Source organism: Neovison vison, chromosome 3 (assembly GCF_020171115.1).
Source record: "Neovison vison isolate M4711 chromosome 3, ASM_NN_V1, whole genome shotgun sequence".
In the NCBI taxonomy this organism is placed as follows: domain Eukaryota; kingdom Metazoa; phylum Chordata; class Mammalia; order Carnivora; family Mustelidae; genus Neogale; species Neogale vison.
Window position 1 is genome coordinate 181,183,852 of NC_058093.1, and position 12,572 is coordinate 181,196,423.

At 50.3% G+C, this 12,572-nt stretch overlaps 1 protein-coding gene and 1 pseudogene across 9 annotated transcripts in view; one reads left to right on the forward strand and one right to left on the reverse strand.

The window, feature by feature from the left end:
- Nucleotides 1-305: 305 nt before the first annotated feature.
- Nucleotides 306-1,369, reverse strand: LOC122901959 (annotated as a pseudogene).
- Nucleotides 1,370-7,675: 6,306 nt separating this feature from the next.
- The window catches only part of MTCL1 (microtubule crosslinking factor 1), a 123,791-nt gene continuing 118,894 nt past the window's right edge, over nucleotides 7,676-12,572 (forward strand). For all 9 annotated transcript variants that reach the window (XM_044243386.1, XM_044243388.1, XM_044243390.1 and 6 more), the window contains exon 1: nucleotides 7,676-8,792. In XM_044243386.1, the coding sequence (XP_044099321.1) occupies nucleotides 7,722-8,792 (1,071 nt within the window). In that variant the 5' untranslated portion in view covers nucleotides 7,676-7,721. The remainder of the gene's footprint in view (nucleotides 8,793-12,572) is intronic.

Consider the following 12,572-nt stretch of genomic DNA (forward strand, 5'->3'; position numbering starts at 1 on the left):
TCTGATCCAGTTTGGAGAATAGTCTTACCTTGAGGAATGTGCATGCATCATGGGGTGACCTTATAGCCTGAGCTGCCTGTTCAGGTCCAGCTCGTGCCTGTTGTCTCATGTCATTATTAATAGTGTCCCTTCATTCTCAAATATTCTTTTTTTTTTTTTTGAGTTTTTATATTTGAGTTTATTCCTCATTTAACTTTTAAAACACTACTAGAGTTTAATATTAAAACAAAAACAAGAGCGAGTAGTGAGCTATGATTATAGTCCTTCACTCATTCACTACTGCACAAAAAGTGCCAGCAGTGCTATTCACTGGCCCCATTAAGAGGTCTGACACTGAACACCACCCCTGGGATGATGTTCATCATCCTCACGTGCTTCCCCATTGTAATGGCGCCCTCTTTCCCGATTTGGGTCAAAGTCCACCAGTTCTACCTGGTTGGTTTCATCAGTCTCTTCTACTTCCTTCCTCTCAGGCAGGAGTTTTTCCAGCAAAGAGAGTTTATCAGGAGAGAGAAAGCCATTCTCAGGAAAGTTTACCTTAAATTCGACGATGAGGTGACCCTTCTTATATGGTCTATGATAAATTGGCGTGCTTTCATTTAGCACACACTTGATATCTCCAGGCTTGACGATTTGACCTGGATGAGACAATGGTTCGGTTGTCAAGAGTAGATATTGGCTTTGGAAAACCGCACAGTGCTTCAACCAATGGCATGTCCATATGCATGAAAAGGTCTTCTCGCCAAGTGAAAACAGCATGGTCCTTCTGACCTAAAACAATGATAGTATCTCCTGGTTCCAGTCCTGGTTCTTGGTCTCCTTCACCATGGAATGTTATCTTCTGGCCATCTTTCATGCCTTTGTCAATATGAACTTCCAGAATCTTCTTCTCTCCAACTATCTTCCTTCCATTGCAGCTTTTACATCTATCTTTAGGACTGATCGGGTCCCCCATGGCGCTGGTACTCCACGCACACAGACTGAATTTGCTGAACCATTCCAGGTCCTATCTGATGAATTCTTATTTGCATTCCAGTACCTGGGCAACTGGGACAACATTCAACTCCTCCTTTCTTACCACCTCGGCCTTCACATTTATCGCAAATCACATTCTCTTGCAGAGCTAGTTTTCTTCTTTCACTGCTGTATAAATCTTCTAGGTTAAAGGTTACTGAGAGCTGATGGACAACATTTTTACCTTTCCTTTCTCTCTGCATTCTTCCTCCTCCTCCAAAAAACATATCAAAGATGTCCATGGGGGAGCCAAAACCACCACTGGCTCCACCTTCTTTAATTGCCTGTTCTCCTCCTTCGTCATTCTTCTCTTTGCATCAGAGAGTACTTTGTAAGCTTGAGAAATCTGTTTAAACTTCTCTCCTTCGTTAGGATTCTTATCAGGGTGGTGCTTCAAGGTCAGTTTCCTGGAGGCCTTTTTCAATTCTTCTAGGGTGGCATTGGGTTTGACCCCCAAAATATCATAGTAAGTGGTTTCTTTCTTTCTTTCTTTCTTTCTTTTTTAAGGTTTTACTTATTCGTTTGACAGACGGAGATCACAAGTAGGCAGAGAAGCAGGCAGAGAGAGAGAGAGAGGAAGGGAAGCAGACTCCCCGCTGACCAGAGAGCCCGTCGCTGCTCCATCCCAGGACCCTGGGATCATGACTTGAGCTGAAGGCAGAGGCTTTAACCCACTGAGCCACCCAGGCGCCCCATAGTAAGTGGTTTCTTTCACCATTTTCTACAGCTGGTGAGAGGGCCAAGGCTGATGTCGGGGAGCGGGAAGGAGCGTGTTGCTGGGTGCAGCTCAGGTAGCCGCCTCTCCTCCGTTCTCAAATATTCTATGGTCTGATCAGGATAACCCTAATCATAGGCAAGAGGACGGCTTCAGAATAACAACCAGTGGGTCCCTGTGCTGGAGGTTCCTAACTAGGGGCTGACAAAAGAACAGAATGGCAATGCTCTCCAAGACCTCTTTTGCTTTCAGTTTCTCAGATCCTGTGGGGAGAATAAAAAGAGACAAATGTGAAATAAACTTATTCTAAGTAATAATACTGAGGGCCACTGAAAAAACATGATTAACTCTCTAGGCGCCTGGGTGGCCCAGTTGGTTGAGCATTTGACTCTTGGTTTCGGCACAGGTCATGATCTCAGGGTCATGGGATGGAGCCCTGAGTCAGGCCCCACATCAGCCTGGAGTCTGCTTGAAATTCGCTCCCTCTGTTCCTTCACCCATCTCCACCCGCACTCTCTAAAATAAAATAAATAAAATCTTAAAAAAAAAAATTAACTCTCAATAGTCTGCCCCAATAGGATAATGAGGAATATGTATAACTAACATTTGTCATATTTATTCCATCATATTAACCTTCTTAATTATACTATTCTTTTAAAATTGGTTTATATTGCCTGGTACATTTTGTCTGAGAATGAAGAGAGGTGGCCTACAATTTGCTACAGATAATCCCACGCCGACAATTAAAATAGCACATGCAAATTCCCCTCAACCCCCAGATTCGTGAAGCTGGGACATACATTAAAGCTCACTTAAGTTCAACTCCCTAATTTTATACATGAGGCCTCAAAGGTCAGGAAGACTGAGCTATTTTCTCCGAGGTAAATGAACAAATCATCGTGATGAGACATAGAATCCACGTTGTTCTGTCACTTCACTGGTGAAATTTGTGTGACAGTAATTTTACATAGAAATAGTAATCAAAATGTATTTATAGGCATGCTCTTTTGTAGCGTCATATTTCCTGAATTAATCAGGAAGCTTATTTCTTAAGTACTATGTGCTGTAGAAGCTTCTATAAATCCATTGTTCCATTTTTGCTTTCCTTGTAAACCTGCTCTTATTTTATATGGAAAGAAGAGCTCTGAAGTTGGGAAAGCAGACCAGTGAGATGAAGTGGCTAATGGCATCTTCTATTTCACCTCCTCATCATCATAGGTAGAGACAGAAATACTAGTTACAATAAAAGCAAACACACATGTGCTGTACATTTCAGAAGCTGCCTAGTGAAATCTGTAATGTTCTAAATTGAAGGGGTGGTAACACAGCACATTAATTTCCCTGAGTTTTTCAGAGTATACATGCTGCTTATCAGGAAGGGTCCCTGCCTTTCTTTCAAAACTAATTTTGAGGGCGCCTGAGTGGCTCAGTTGGTTAAGTGACTGCCTTCGGCTCAGGTCATGATCCCGGAGTCATGGGATCAAGTCCCACATCGGGTTCCCTGCTCAGTGGGGAACCTGCTTCACTCCCTCTCTCTGCTGCTCCTCCCCCTGCTTGTGCTCTCCCTCTTGCTCTCTGTCAAATAAATAAATAAAATCTTTAAAAAAAACCCAATTTTGATTAGTTTTCCCTATTTAACAATGTATTTTCTTTGTGCGTCAAGCTTAGAATTCCAAAATAAGTTTTAAAAAATAATTTAAAAAATTTTAGCAGTTATGTTGTCAGAAGAAGGGAGCCCAAATTTCTAACCATGAATTTCGCAAACATATCAAAAGCTTTTATGAGGGAATACTGCCTCTTTTAATGAAAGGAAGTCTCTTGGAATCACCAACACTTGGAGACTCATTTTCTTGCGTGCTGGGGAAGAGGTGTGCTATCACAACACCTACCACTAGGGGGCATCCTCCAACACGCCTTAGCTCTTTCCCCATAGGAGCATTGGATCTCACCCGTGTCAGAGCACAGCCCCCCCTTTTCTTACAAACGCCCCTACGTTCCGCAATGAGAATCATTATGTGTGTATCACTCATTATGTATCATACATATCTTATAAAATTAATATAGTGTTCTAATGATAGCATAAAAGAAATAATAAGAAAGTAATTTATAACAAAGTAGTATGTATTTCCACATATAAAACTTAGGTAAAATATAGAAAATATATATAATGAGTAGTCAGATTCTATACAGAGAGGCAATTGCTAAAATGCAGACAGATAGAGGTGTGTTATCGTGATGATTCAGATACTTTGAGGGGCGTTGCCATCGATGACAAAATGACGGAAGGTGAAGAAGTCATTGTAAATCTCCAAATCAATTTAAATCAGTATTGATTTCTATTGCAGCTGCATTCCTCAAACAGACACATACACACACATGCACGCATACACACACATACACACACAGCCCCACTCTGTTAAAAATCTCTTCTCCCACTCTTTTCAAAGAGGATTACTTCTTATTATTTAATCGAGGCATGATTTCATATTCTAAATGCACTTTTGTGTTAAAATAAGCAGAAAAAACTGGAAAAGAATGTCTGTAGGTTTGGACAAGGGTTCGAGGGTGCAGAAATCCTATATATAATTCTGCCTGTGTGCACAGAGCGGTAAGGGAAGTGTAGTCCCATGTCATATTTTTCCCACTATGTGTCAAACAAGGTAAACAAAAATCCATTTCTCTTCATAGAGCTGTATAGACACAGACTAGGTTTTTTAACTTTCACTCCAAGTTGGGTGCGCTCACCTTTCAAAGAGTATTAATTATTCCACTGGTATAAAATAGATGATGGCGATGACGATAGCGATAATTATACCTTATCCAGGGGCACAGAGCATGCTAGTGCTTTAGGCAGGACCAGGACCCGGATTACCAGGAGTGGAAGCCTCAGCTCTTGTCACTCTACCGCATGCTGTTTGACAAGGAATTCATGGATACAGTCATACCAAATCACCTATTATACCAATGTTAGTGCATGCAGTTCTCTAGGCCTGTACTTAGGCCTCTGCAAAAGAACGAGAAAATTGGAAATTTGGTATGTAGTGCCAGTGCTTATAATACAGGATTTACAAGGCAGGGAACTGATTGCCAAGTAGGGGAGGGATCAAGAACCAAACAGGGGACAGTGAAGTAACCCAGAGATGTGCAACCATAAGAAGGCGCTAGTACCCTTCATGGAGAGGCAACAGGAGGAGGTGAAGTTACTAGGGGCTTCAGGGATTCAGCGAAAGCTGGTACCCCAAGAAGCCAGTCCACAAAAGAGACCGGGCCACTTGGAAGAAGCCACTTGAGGCAGAGAAGGTAATAACTCTGGTTTCTCCCTTGCTTTTACGCTCCTTTGCTTTTACACTTTTTTTTTTTTTTTTTTTTTTTTTTACAATTTCTACCAGCCAAACCCAATAAACAAAGCCAGGAACCTAAAAAACCAACCCTCATCAGTTGCTCCCCCTCTGTAGGAGCCATCAGGGAAGCGCAAGGACTGGGTCTGAGAGCAGACAGACCCAGACAGGCACACCCACATGGGGTTTTGTTGTTTTCCGGAAAAACACTCCTTAAGCCCACTTTAAATAGCAACCCCTAACACCTTTACACTAACTTGATGGACGAACAAAAATCTTTTAAAATCACACGTGTCCAACTGAGAGTTGGAGCGCCCTCTAGGGGAAAGCTGGCTGCCCGGCCCCACCTCTCCGCCGCTCCCCCACCAGCCCTGGCTGGGCACTGACGTCCTTCTGCTGTAGTGTTGTTGCCTACCAGTGTTCTTTTTCTTCAAATACTCCATGAAATATGGCTGTGGTCTTATTAGATATTGCGTCAAAGGAGACTCAGTACATATTATATTCTGAGTGTGCTGTTCCACATTCAGAGGAATTACCAGATAAATGAGTCATAGAAAACATGAACAGCAGCAGAGAGGATGGGGTCCCAGTGCACTCAGAGCTCAGCCATGGCTCAGTATCACTGCCGGCATCTAAGGAGAAGCAGACAGGATGTCTTCTGGGAGTATGCTCTCCTGATTTACAGTGATTTTTTAAAAAATCACTTTATCCTGTATTTTTTGAGGGAGGTGGCTCAGTAGGGTAATTTGTGGTTAAGATCATAGACCTTGGAGTCTCTTTTTCCTTGTAGTTTTACAAGTATGTCCCCTTTTCTCGATCCCTACTACCATAGACCCCCGGCCTGTGCTTGTTGCCACCACTGACTGCTTCCCTCATGCGTCTCCCTCTCCTCACTGCTGCAGCCACTGGGATCTTTCTAGGCAAATAAGATCAGCCATACTCACCATTCTCCAAAGGCTCCTCCAGCCTTTAGGATAATAGCCACAGGATATTTGGTCGCACACACCCTCCAGGGTTCTGTCACCTACAACTCCTGCTCTGTAAATCCTGGGCACCCAACTACACTCCAGGAAAACACCAGTCTTCCCAGGTGGTGAGCAAATGCTTACCCCAGCAACTCATAATTACTGCCTGTCCCTTTGCCTTCTGGCAAAGCCAAATCTAGAGGACAGGCTGGGCCTTAGTCCTCTGAGTATTACCCAACATCCAAAACCTGCACCCAGGGATATTTGAAAAGTACTCTACAGTTTGCACAGTGGTCCTCACATCTGCCCAACAGTCATCCTTCCAACAGTCACGTAGCAGTGTTTTCTAATTATCCAGGCAGGGGAACTGAGGCTTGAAAAGGTCATTGGCCCACGTTAGACTCTCAGGTGGCAGAACAGGTACTCACAGCCATGGTTCTCCGAGGGGACAGAACCTAGGACAGAGAATTCTACAGACTGGATGTGATCCCCTCCACCCCCCTCGGCCATAGCCTGCCTAAAGCCGACTTCACCTCCCTGCGCCTGTGTCCTCATCCTTAAAGAAGACAGTAATTCCAATTCAGGCTTGTTATGAGGATTAAATAAAACAATGCCTATGGAGTGTCTCACAGTGCCTGGCTCCCAGCCGGCACTATAAATGTGAGTTCCCTTTCTGACCCCAAGCTTGGCGAGCTGCTCCTCCTATTTCTACAGCAGCTCCTCCTTCTCTGAGCTCGGGAGGCCACTGGGGGTGCCAACTGTGGAGCACCATGCCCGTTTTGACGTGATAGCTGCATCGGGTACCAGCTAATCCTTAAAGAAGTGTGGGGACTACAGGCACAGCTGTGAGAAGACAGCGGGAAGGGAACTAAGGGGCCCTAGAAGCCAGGGGTTGGATAGAGGGGTTTGTGGGGGAGCGCTGGTCGACAACAGGGGGAGAGGGGGCACCCCACTGCACGCACTACGGAGGGGTCCGCTCACATCTCCCGGACCTCCAATATACCGCAAGGAGTCAGGGCCCGCCTCCCTCCCACCCCACTTTACCCCTGCTCACCTCCTCCCCTCCCCAGCTCAAGGCACTGTCCAGAGATCCACAAAAAGCGAGGAGGGTCCCAGGGCGAAGAAGGGCGGGGGCCGCAGCAGGCGCGCGAGCTTGGGGAGCGCAGGCCCCGCCCCACCCCCGGCGCCGGCTGGCGGGAGGCGGGACATGCGCACGCGGTGGCGGGGCGCAGGGCGCGGGGAGGCGGGGGAGCGCGCGTGCAGTTCTCCGCCGGAGCGGGCGGGCGCTGCGGGGAGCAGGGCTGCCGTGGGCGGGGAGCCGGACGCGGGAGCGGGGAGCGCGCCGCCAGCGGGCGAGTGCGGGTGTGCGAGGCCGCGGCGGCAGACCCGAGAGCCCGGAGCGCCGAGTCTAGGTGATGCGAGCCGCGCGGATCCGCCGCGCTGCTGTGCCGGGTGAACTCGAGCGGCGTTGACCTCAGCGAGGGGAGAGCGGGACGCGGCGGCTGCCAGCCCCGCGGGGATCCTAAGGGCCAAGGGTGCGCGGGGCACGGCGGCGGCGCGGGAGCGCGGGGCGCAGACCGGGCGGGGCTGGGGGACAGTGATGAGCGGGCGCGCGGGGAGGCTGCACGCCGCCGCCGCCGCCCGGAGCATCTGCCGCCGGAGCTGCTTCTCGCGGCCCGGGACCCGGCCATGGAGACGCTGAACGGCCTCGCGGGCGGTGGCGCCCCGGACGCGAAGCCGCTGCCGCCCGGCCAGCACCACCGCCACCACCACCTCCACCCGCTGGCCGAGCGTAGGCGGCTGCACCGTGCGCCCTCGCCCGCCAGACCCTTCCTCAAGGACCTGCACGGCCGGCCCCCGGCGTCCGGCCCGGCTCCGGGGGCCCCCTCCTCGGGCCGAGCCCCGGCGCCCGGCGCTCCACGCTCGCCCAACCTCGCGGGCAAAGCACCGCCCTCGCCGGGAACCCTGGCCGCGCCCGGCCGCCTCTCTCGGCGCAGCGGCGGCGCCCCTGGAGCGAAGGACAAGCCGCCTCCGGGCGCCGGGGCCAGGGCAGCGGGCGGCGCCAAGGCCGCTCCGGGCCTCAGGAGGGCGGCGCGCACGGCGCCCGCGGAGCTGCTGCCCCGGGCAGGGAGGCCGCCGCCGCCGCCCGGGACCGAGCCGCTGTCCGCCACTGCCAAGGGCCGCAAAGCCAAACGCGTCCCCGGGGTGCCCCCCGCCCGTGCCACCGGGCCCCCGGCCCCAGCCGCTCCAATCCCCGCCGTGATCCTCGCTGTGACCTCCTCGGCCGGCTCCCCTGCTCCCGGCTCGCGCATCAGCCACACAGACAGCAGCTCCGACCTCTCCGACTGCCCCTCCGAACCCCTGTCCGACGAGCAACGCCTGCTCCCCGCCGCCAGCAGCGACGCCGAGTCTGGCACGGGCTCCAGCGACCGGGAACCGCTGCGAGGAGCCCCCACGACGAGCCCGGCAGCTCGGGGGGCGCCGCCCAGCAGCCCCGAGCCCACTGCGCTCCTCGCCGCGCCTCCCGCCGCCGGCGCCTGCCTCGGGGGTCGGAGCAGCCCTGGCGGGGTCCCGGCGGGGTCCTTGGGAATGGGTGTGGCAGAGGATGCTGGGGGGCGCGCGCCGCTCGAGCGAACGGTCCCCGGGGTGCCCAAGGAGCCCGGTCCGGGCGAGCAGACCCGACTGGTACCGGTGGCGGCGGAGGAGGAGGAGCTGCTGCGGGAGATCGAGGAGCTGCGCTCGGAGAACGACTATCTCAAGGTGAGCAGCCGGCTCGGCCTCAGGTGTCCCGGAGGCGACCCCAAATGGTCTGGGTGCGGGGGGAGGGGGGCCCGCGAGTCCAACATTCCGGGTTCTGACAAGCACGTTCTCTCTTCTGCGCTTCACTTTCCCGTCCCCGCACACACACTGGGCTTTGGGAACTTAAGCTAAAACTTCTGGAAGGAGCAGCAAGACCTGTGGGTCTGGGCGGGTCCTCACCCCACTTAGCTTTTCTTGTTTCTGGGTCTTGCTTCTTCTTGCCTTTGGCTCTGTAGATGTGCTGGGGGAGAGGTGGCCAGAATTACATTTTGGATACACTGCTGACCGTCCGCCCGGCCAAAATGTGCCCACTCTCACCTGTGGGATCTGGCTACCCCCAGCCGGGGAGCTCTCCCCGCCTGGGCAGGGGTGTGTAGATTGGGGAGCCTTTTGTGGGCCAGGCTGTGGATGCATCAGATGCTTTTCCTGCAGTGGTACAGAGTGAGGCCCCTTCTGTTTCTCTGGGTAGGGGCACCTCCCAGTTTTCAGTGATAAACCTTAAGTTCAGGGGTCCCATGAGTGTGCACTAGGTTGGGGACCGTGGGGTTGGTGGGCTTGGTCCGCCAGTCCTTTGCAGGCATCCACAAGACAGTTTTGCTTGTGAGGAGAGGCCACTTAATCCCCCCTGCACGCCAGCACTTTCAAGGGAATTGCAACCTCTGTTGCCCAATCTCTGAGTATTTCTTGTGAGGTCCTGCTAGCAGAGAACTCCTCCTGGTCTTCTTAGCTTTGGGGCCCTCAATCTGACTTATGCCTTTTCTCCCAGGAGGCAGGGAGGTTGGCCCTGCAGAATGGAGGGCTTAGTGTGTGTGTATGTGTGTGGGGGAGAGGGGGGGTTAAGACAACTGAAGTGACTTGAGAGAAAATAAGGGGGATGGAATTGGGGATAACTACTTTATTACAGTCTTCAAGTTAGTAAATAGCTACAGTGGTATAACTGTTTTCATGTTTCTGTTAAGATTCTGATATGGATCTCCTCCCAAACCAGTGGACGGCCTTCCTTTATCTGGGTTATGTGATTTGTACTTTTTCTCAGCAAATGCTGAACCTACCCGAATGAGGCCCGGTTATTGGCCAGTGGGACCAAGGGCATGGGCTTATTTAAGGTGGTGAAGTGTGCAGTTCAAGCTGTCATCGGAATAGGTTCGCTGCCGAATGTTCTAAACCTCAGCCTCTCACAGGAGCTGCTCACCCCAGCTGAGCCCTGTGGTAGTTTTGCCTGCAAAGAGGTAGCAAGCAGTGAGGCAGAGGAGGAGAGGTGAGAACAGATTGGGAGTTTGGAGCAAGATGTTTCAAACAGTACATTTGCTGGTGTCTCCCACTCTTACGTAATAGACAACAGAGTGAATTTCAAAGGTGCTGAAGAGAAAGGCTGGTGAGTTTGTATCTTGAAATCTTGAAATCAGCGCTTTTGTAGATCTTCAGCAAATGTAAACTCCCTAAGGGCCAGAAAGATAATCTCGTTGGGCTACAGAGCCAGTTCTACGCATGATCCCTGACCCACAGTGTTTCTGATTAAATGATGTTTATCCAGATTATGACCTGCTAAGCAACAGGAAACTGAGGGTTCCATAAAAGAGAGGATGTTTCCCATTGCGTCTTTGAACTTAAGGTAGGCAGCTCAATAGTCATTTCAGAGTTCATTCCTAGGTAACTGTTTCTTTGCTTTATCCTTTCACGGTGGTCGAGTCTCTGAATGAACTAGGTGTCTGAACCTGGAGTCTGATATCTGGTATATCTGATATTTCAGTGAGTTCTCACAACACAGGGTATAGCTGTGGTCATTTTTTTTTTTTTTTTAAAGATTTTATTTATTTATTTGACAGAGAGAGATCACAAGTAGGCAGAGAGGCAGGCAGAGAGAGAGAGAGAGAGAGAGAGGAAAGCAGGCTCTCCGCTCAGCGGAGAGCCCGATGCGGGACTCGATCCCAGGACCCCGGGATCATGACCTGAGCCGAAGGCAGTGGCTTATCCCACTGAGCCACCCAGGTGCCCCTAGCTGTGGTCATTTTTATCATAACCCCCAATTTCGTGGACAAGAATGCTGAATGCCTGGAAAACTTAAATGACTGGCCCAAGGCCATACAGCAAGTAGGGGGTGCAACTTTTCTACCCCCCTCCCCCGCCGCCCACACCAGGCTGCATTTCTATTCACAGCAAGGCTGCCTCTGTCAGTGTATACCGCTTGCTTTCTTATTGTTTTATTCGCTTGAAGTGTTCCCAATGTTTAGCTTTCCTAGGGGGCCTCTTTTCATTTTAGGTGAAAAGGCCATAATGAACACTTCTCCACTAGCTTGTGTACAGATGGTCATATAAATCCCACTGACAATGTTTAATTTGTGGGAAATTTCGCTTGCTGGTTCCTGTGGAGAAAGTGTCACGGCCAGCCATTCTCTCTGCCTGAGCGCGTCTCCCAGCCTGTCCTTTGACAGCAGGAGAGAGAAGTAGGTAGAGAAGCTCAGGAGGAAGCTGGGAAACCAGAAGTCTGCACACAGATACAAGAGCTTAAGTTACAGTCATTCAGTTCGGGAGAAAACACAGGAGTTCTGGTAGATTAAGGTCAGTGGGCATGCCCACTGGTGCAAAATGGGGCTGTGATCACAAGTGACCTCGAGGGGCAGAGGCGGGTGGCATACCTTGGCACAGGGTGTGTAGAATGTGTACATTCTAAATCAAAACTTATCTTTTTATTGGTCTCCTTGCTCACTGGTACTTTTTTCTCATGGTCAGTAGAAGCGCATCCTTGACCTCCTGCTTTCTTGGGGAAGGTTGCACAGAGCTCTTATGATTAGACAGAGCATTCCTCTGGCCAAATGTTCCCTAACAAGAAGAGCTTTGGCCCGGGAATTTTACTTGGGTGTATTCTGGAGGATTGTGACCATGTTAAAGGTCACCTTCTTTCCCAAGTCAGTTTTGTCACCATTACTGTGCAAGGCGGTCATACTTCCTGAGGTAGAATGACTGAAAGGTAATCCAGCAGATATATAAGGCCTGCAAAGCCCCAGGGGGATGTCTTAGTGATCGAAAAATCGAAGTGGAATTCTCTTGAGTTTTAGCTGGTCTGCTGTATTTTTTAAAATAGATGTCAACAGACAAGTATATTATGTTGGGTTGAGCTGTGTGGAGATGTCTGGGGCATCCCTGATTCTGCTTTCTCTTCCTCTTCTGCCTTCATCAAAGGGCACCAAGGTGGCTAGTTGAAAAACACACAATTATGCAGTCTAGGTCGCTGGCTCTTTGCGTGGAAACACAGTCAGAAAAGCAGTCTTGTCCCTTTACCCCGATGATCTTAAATATATTTGGAAGTGTTCATGCATTCTGGTGAGCGGTTGAGTTCAATGGTCCAAAGGCCTTTGCTTCTCTTTCAAACCGAACCCAGGTATGTTTCTTAGGGATGAGAGCATCTACGAAATGCTGCCAGTGTGTTCTCTGCCTGCCAGCCACCCTGCCACCACCGGGTTTTGCTCGAGTGCTCTGAGCCCATCAGACCAGCCTTAGTGCTCATCGGGAACATATTAATTATGTCCTCCATTTCCACTGGCTTTTCAGGAGGATTTAATCACTTTGAGCTTATTGGCCTGTTTTGAAAATGCCCTTCGGATTCCTGGTGATGTGCTCACCATGTCTGCCTCTGCTTATGTCCAAATAATGTTCTCCAAAGCCCCAGTGTCCTGCAAGATGGGCGCGGGTTGGTATGGGGAAAGGCTGCTTTTTGCTGTTGTTGTTTTCCTTGGCTTTCTC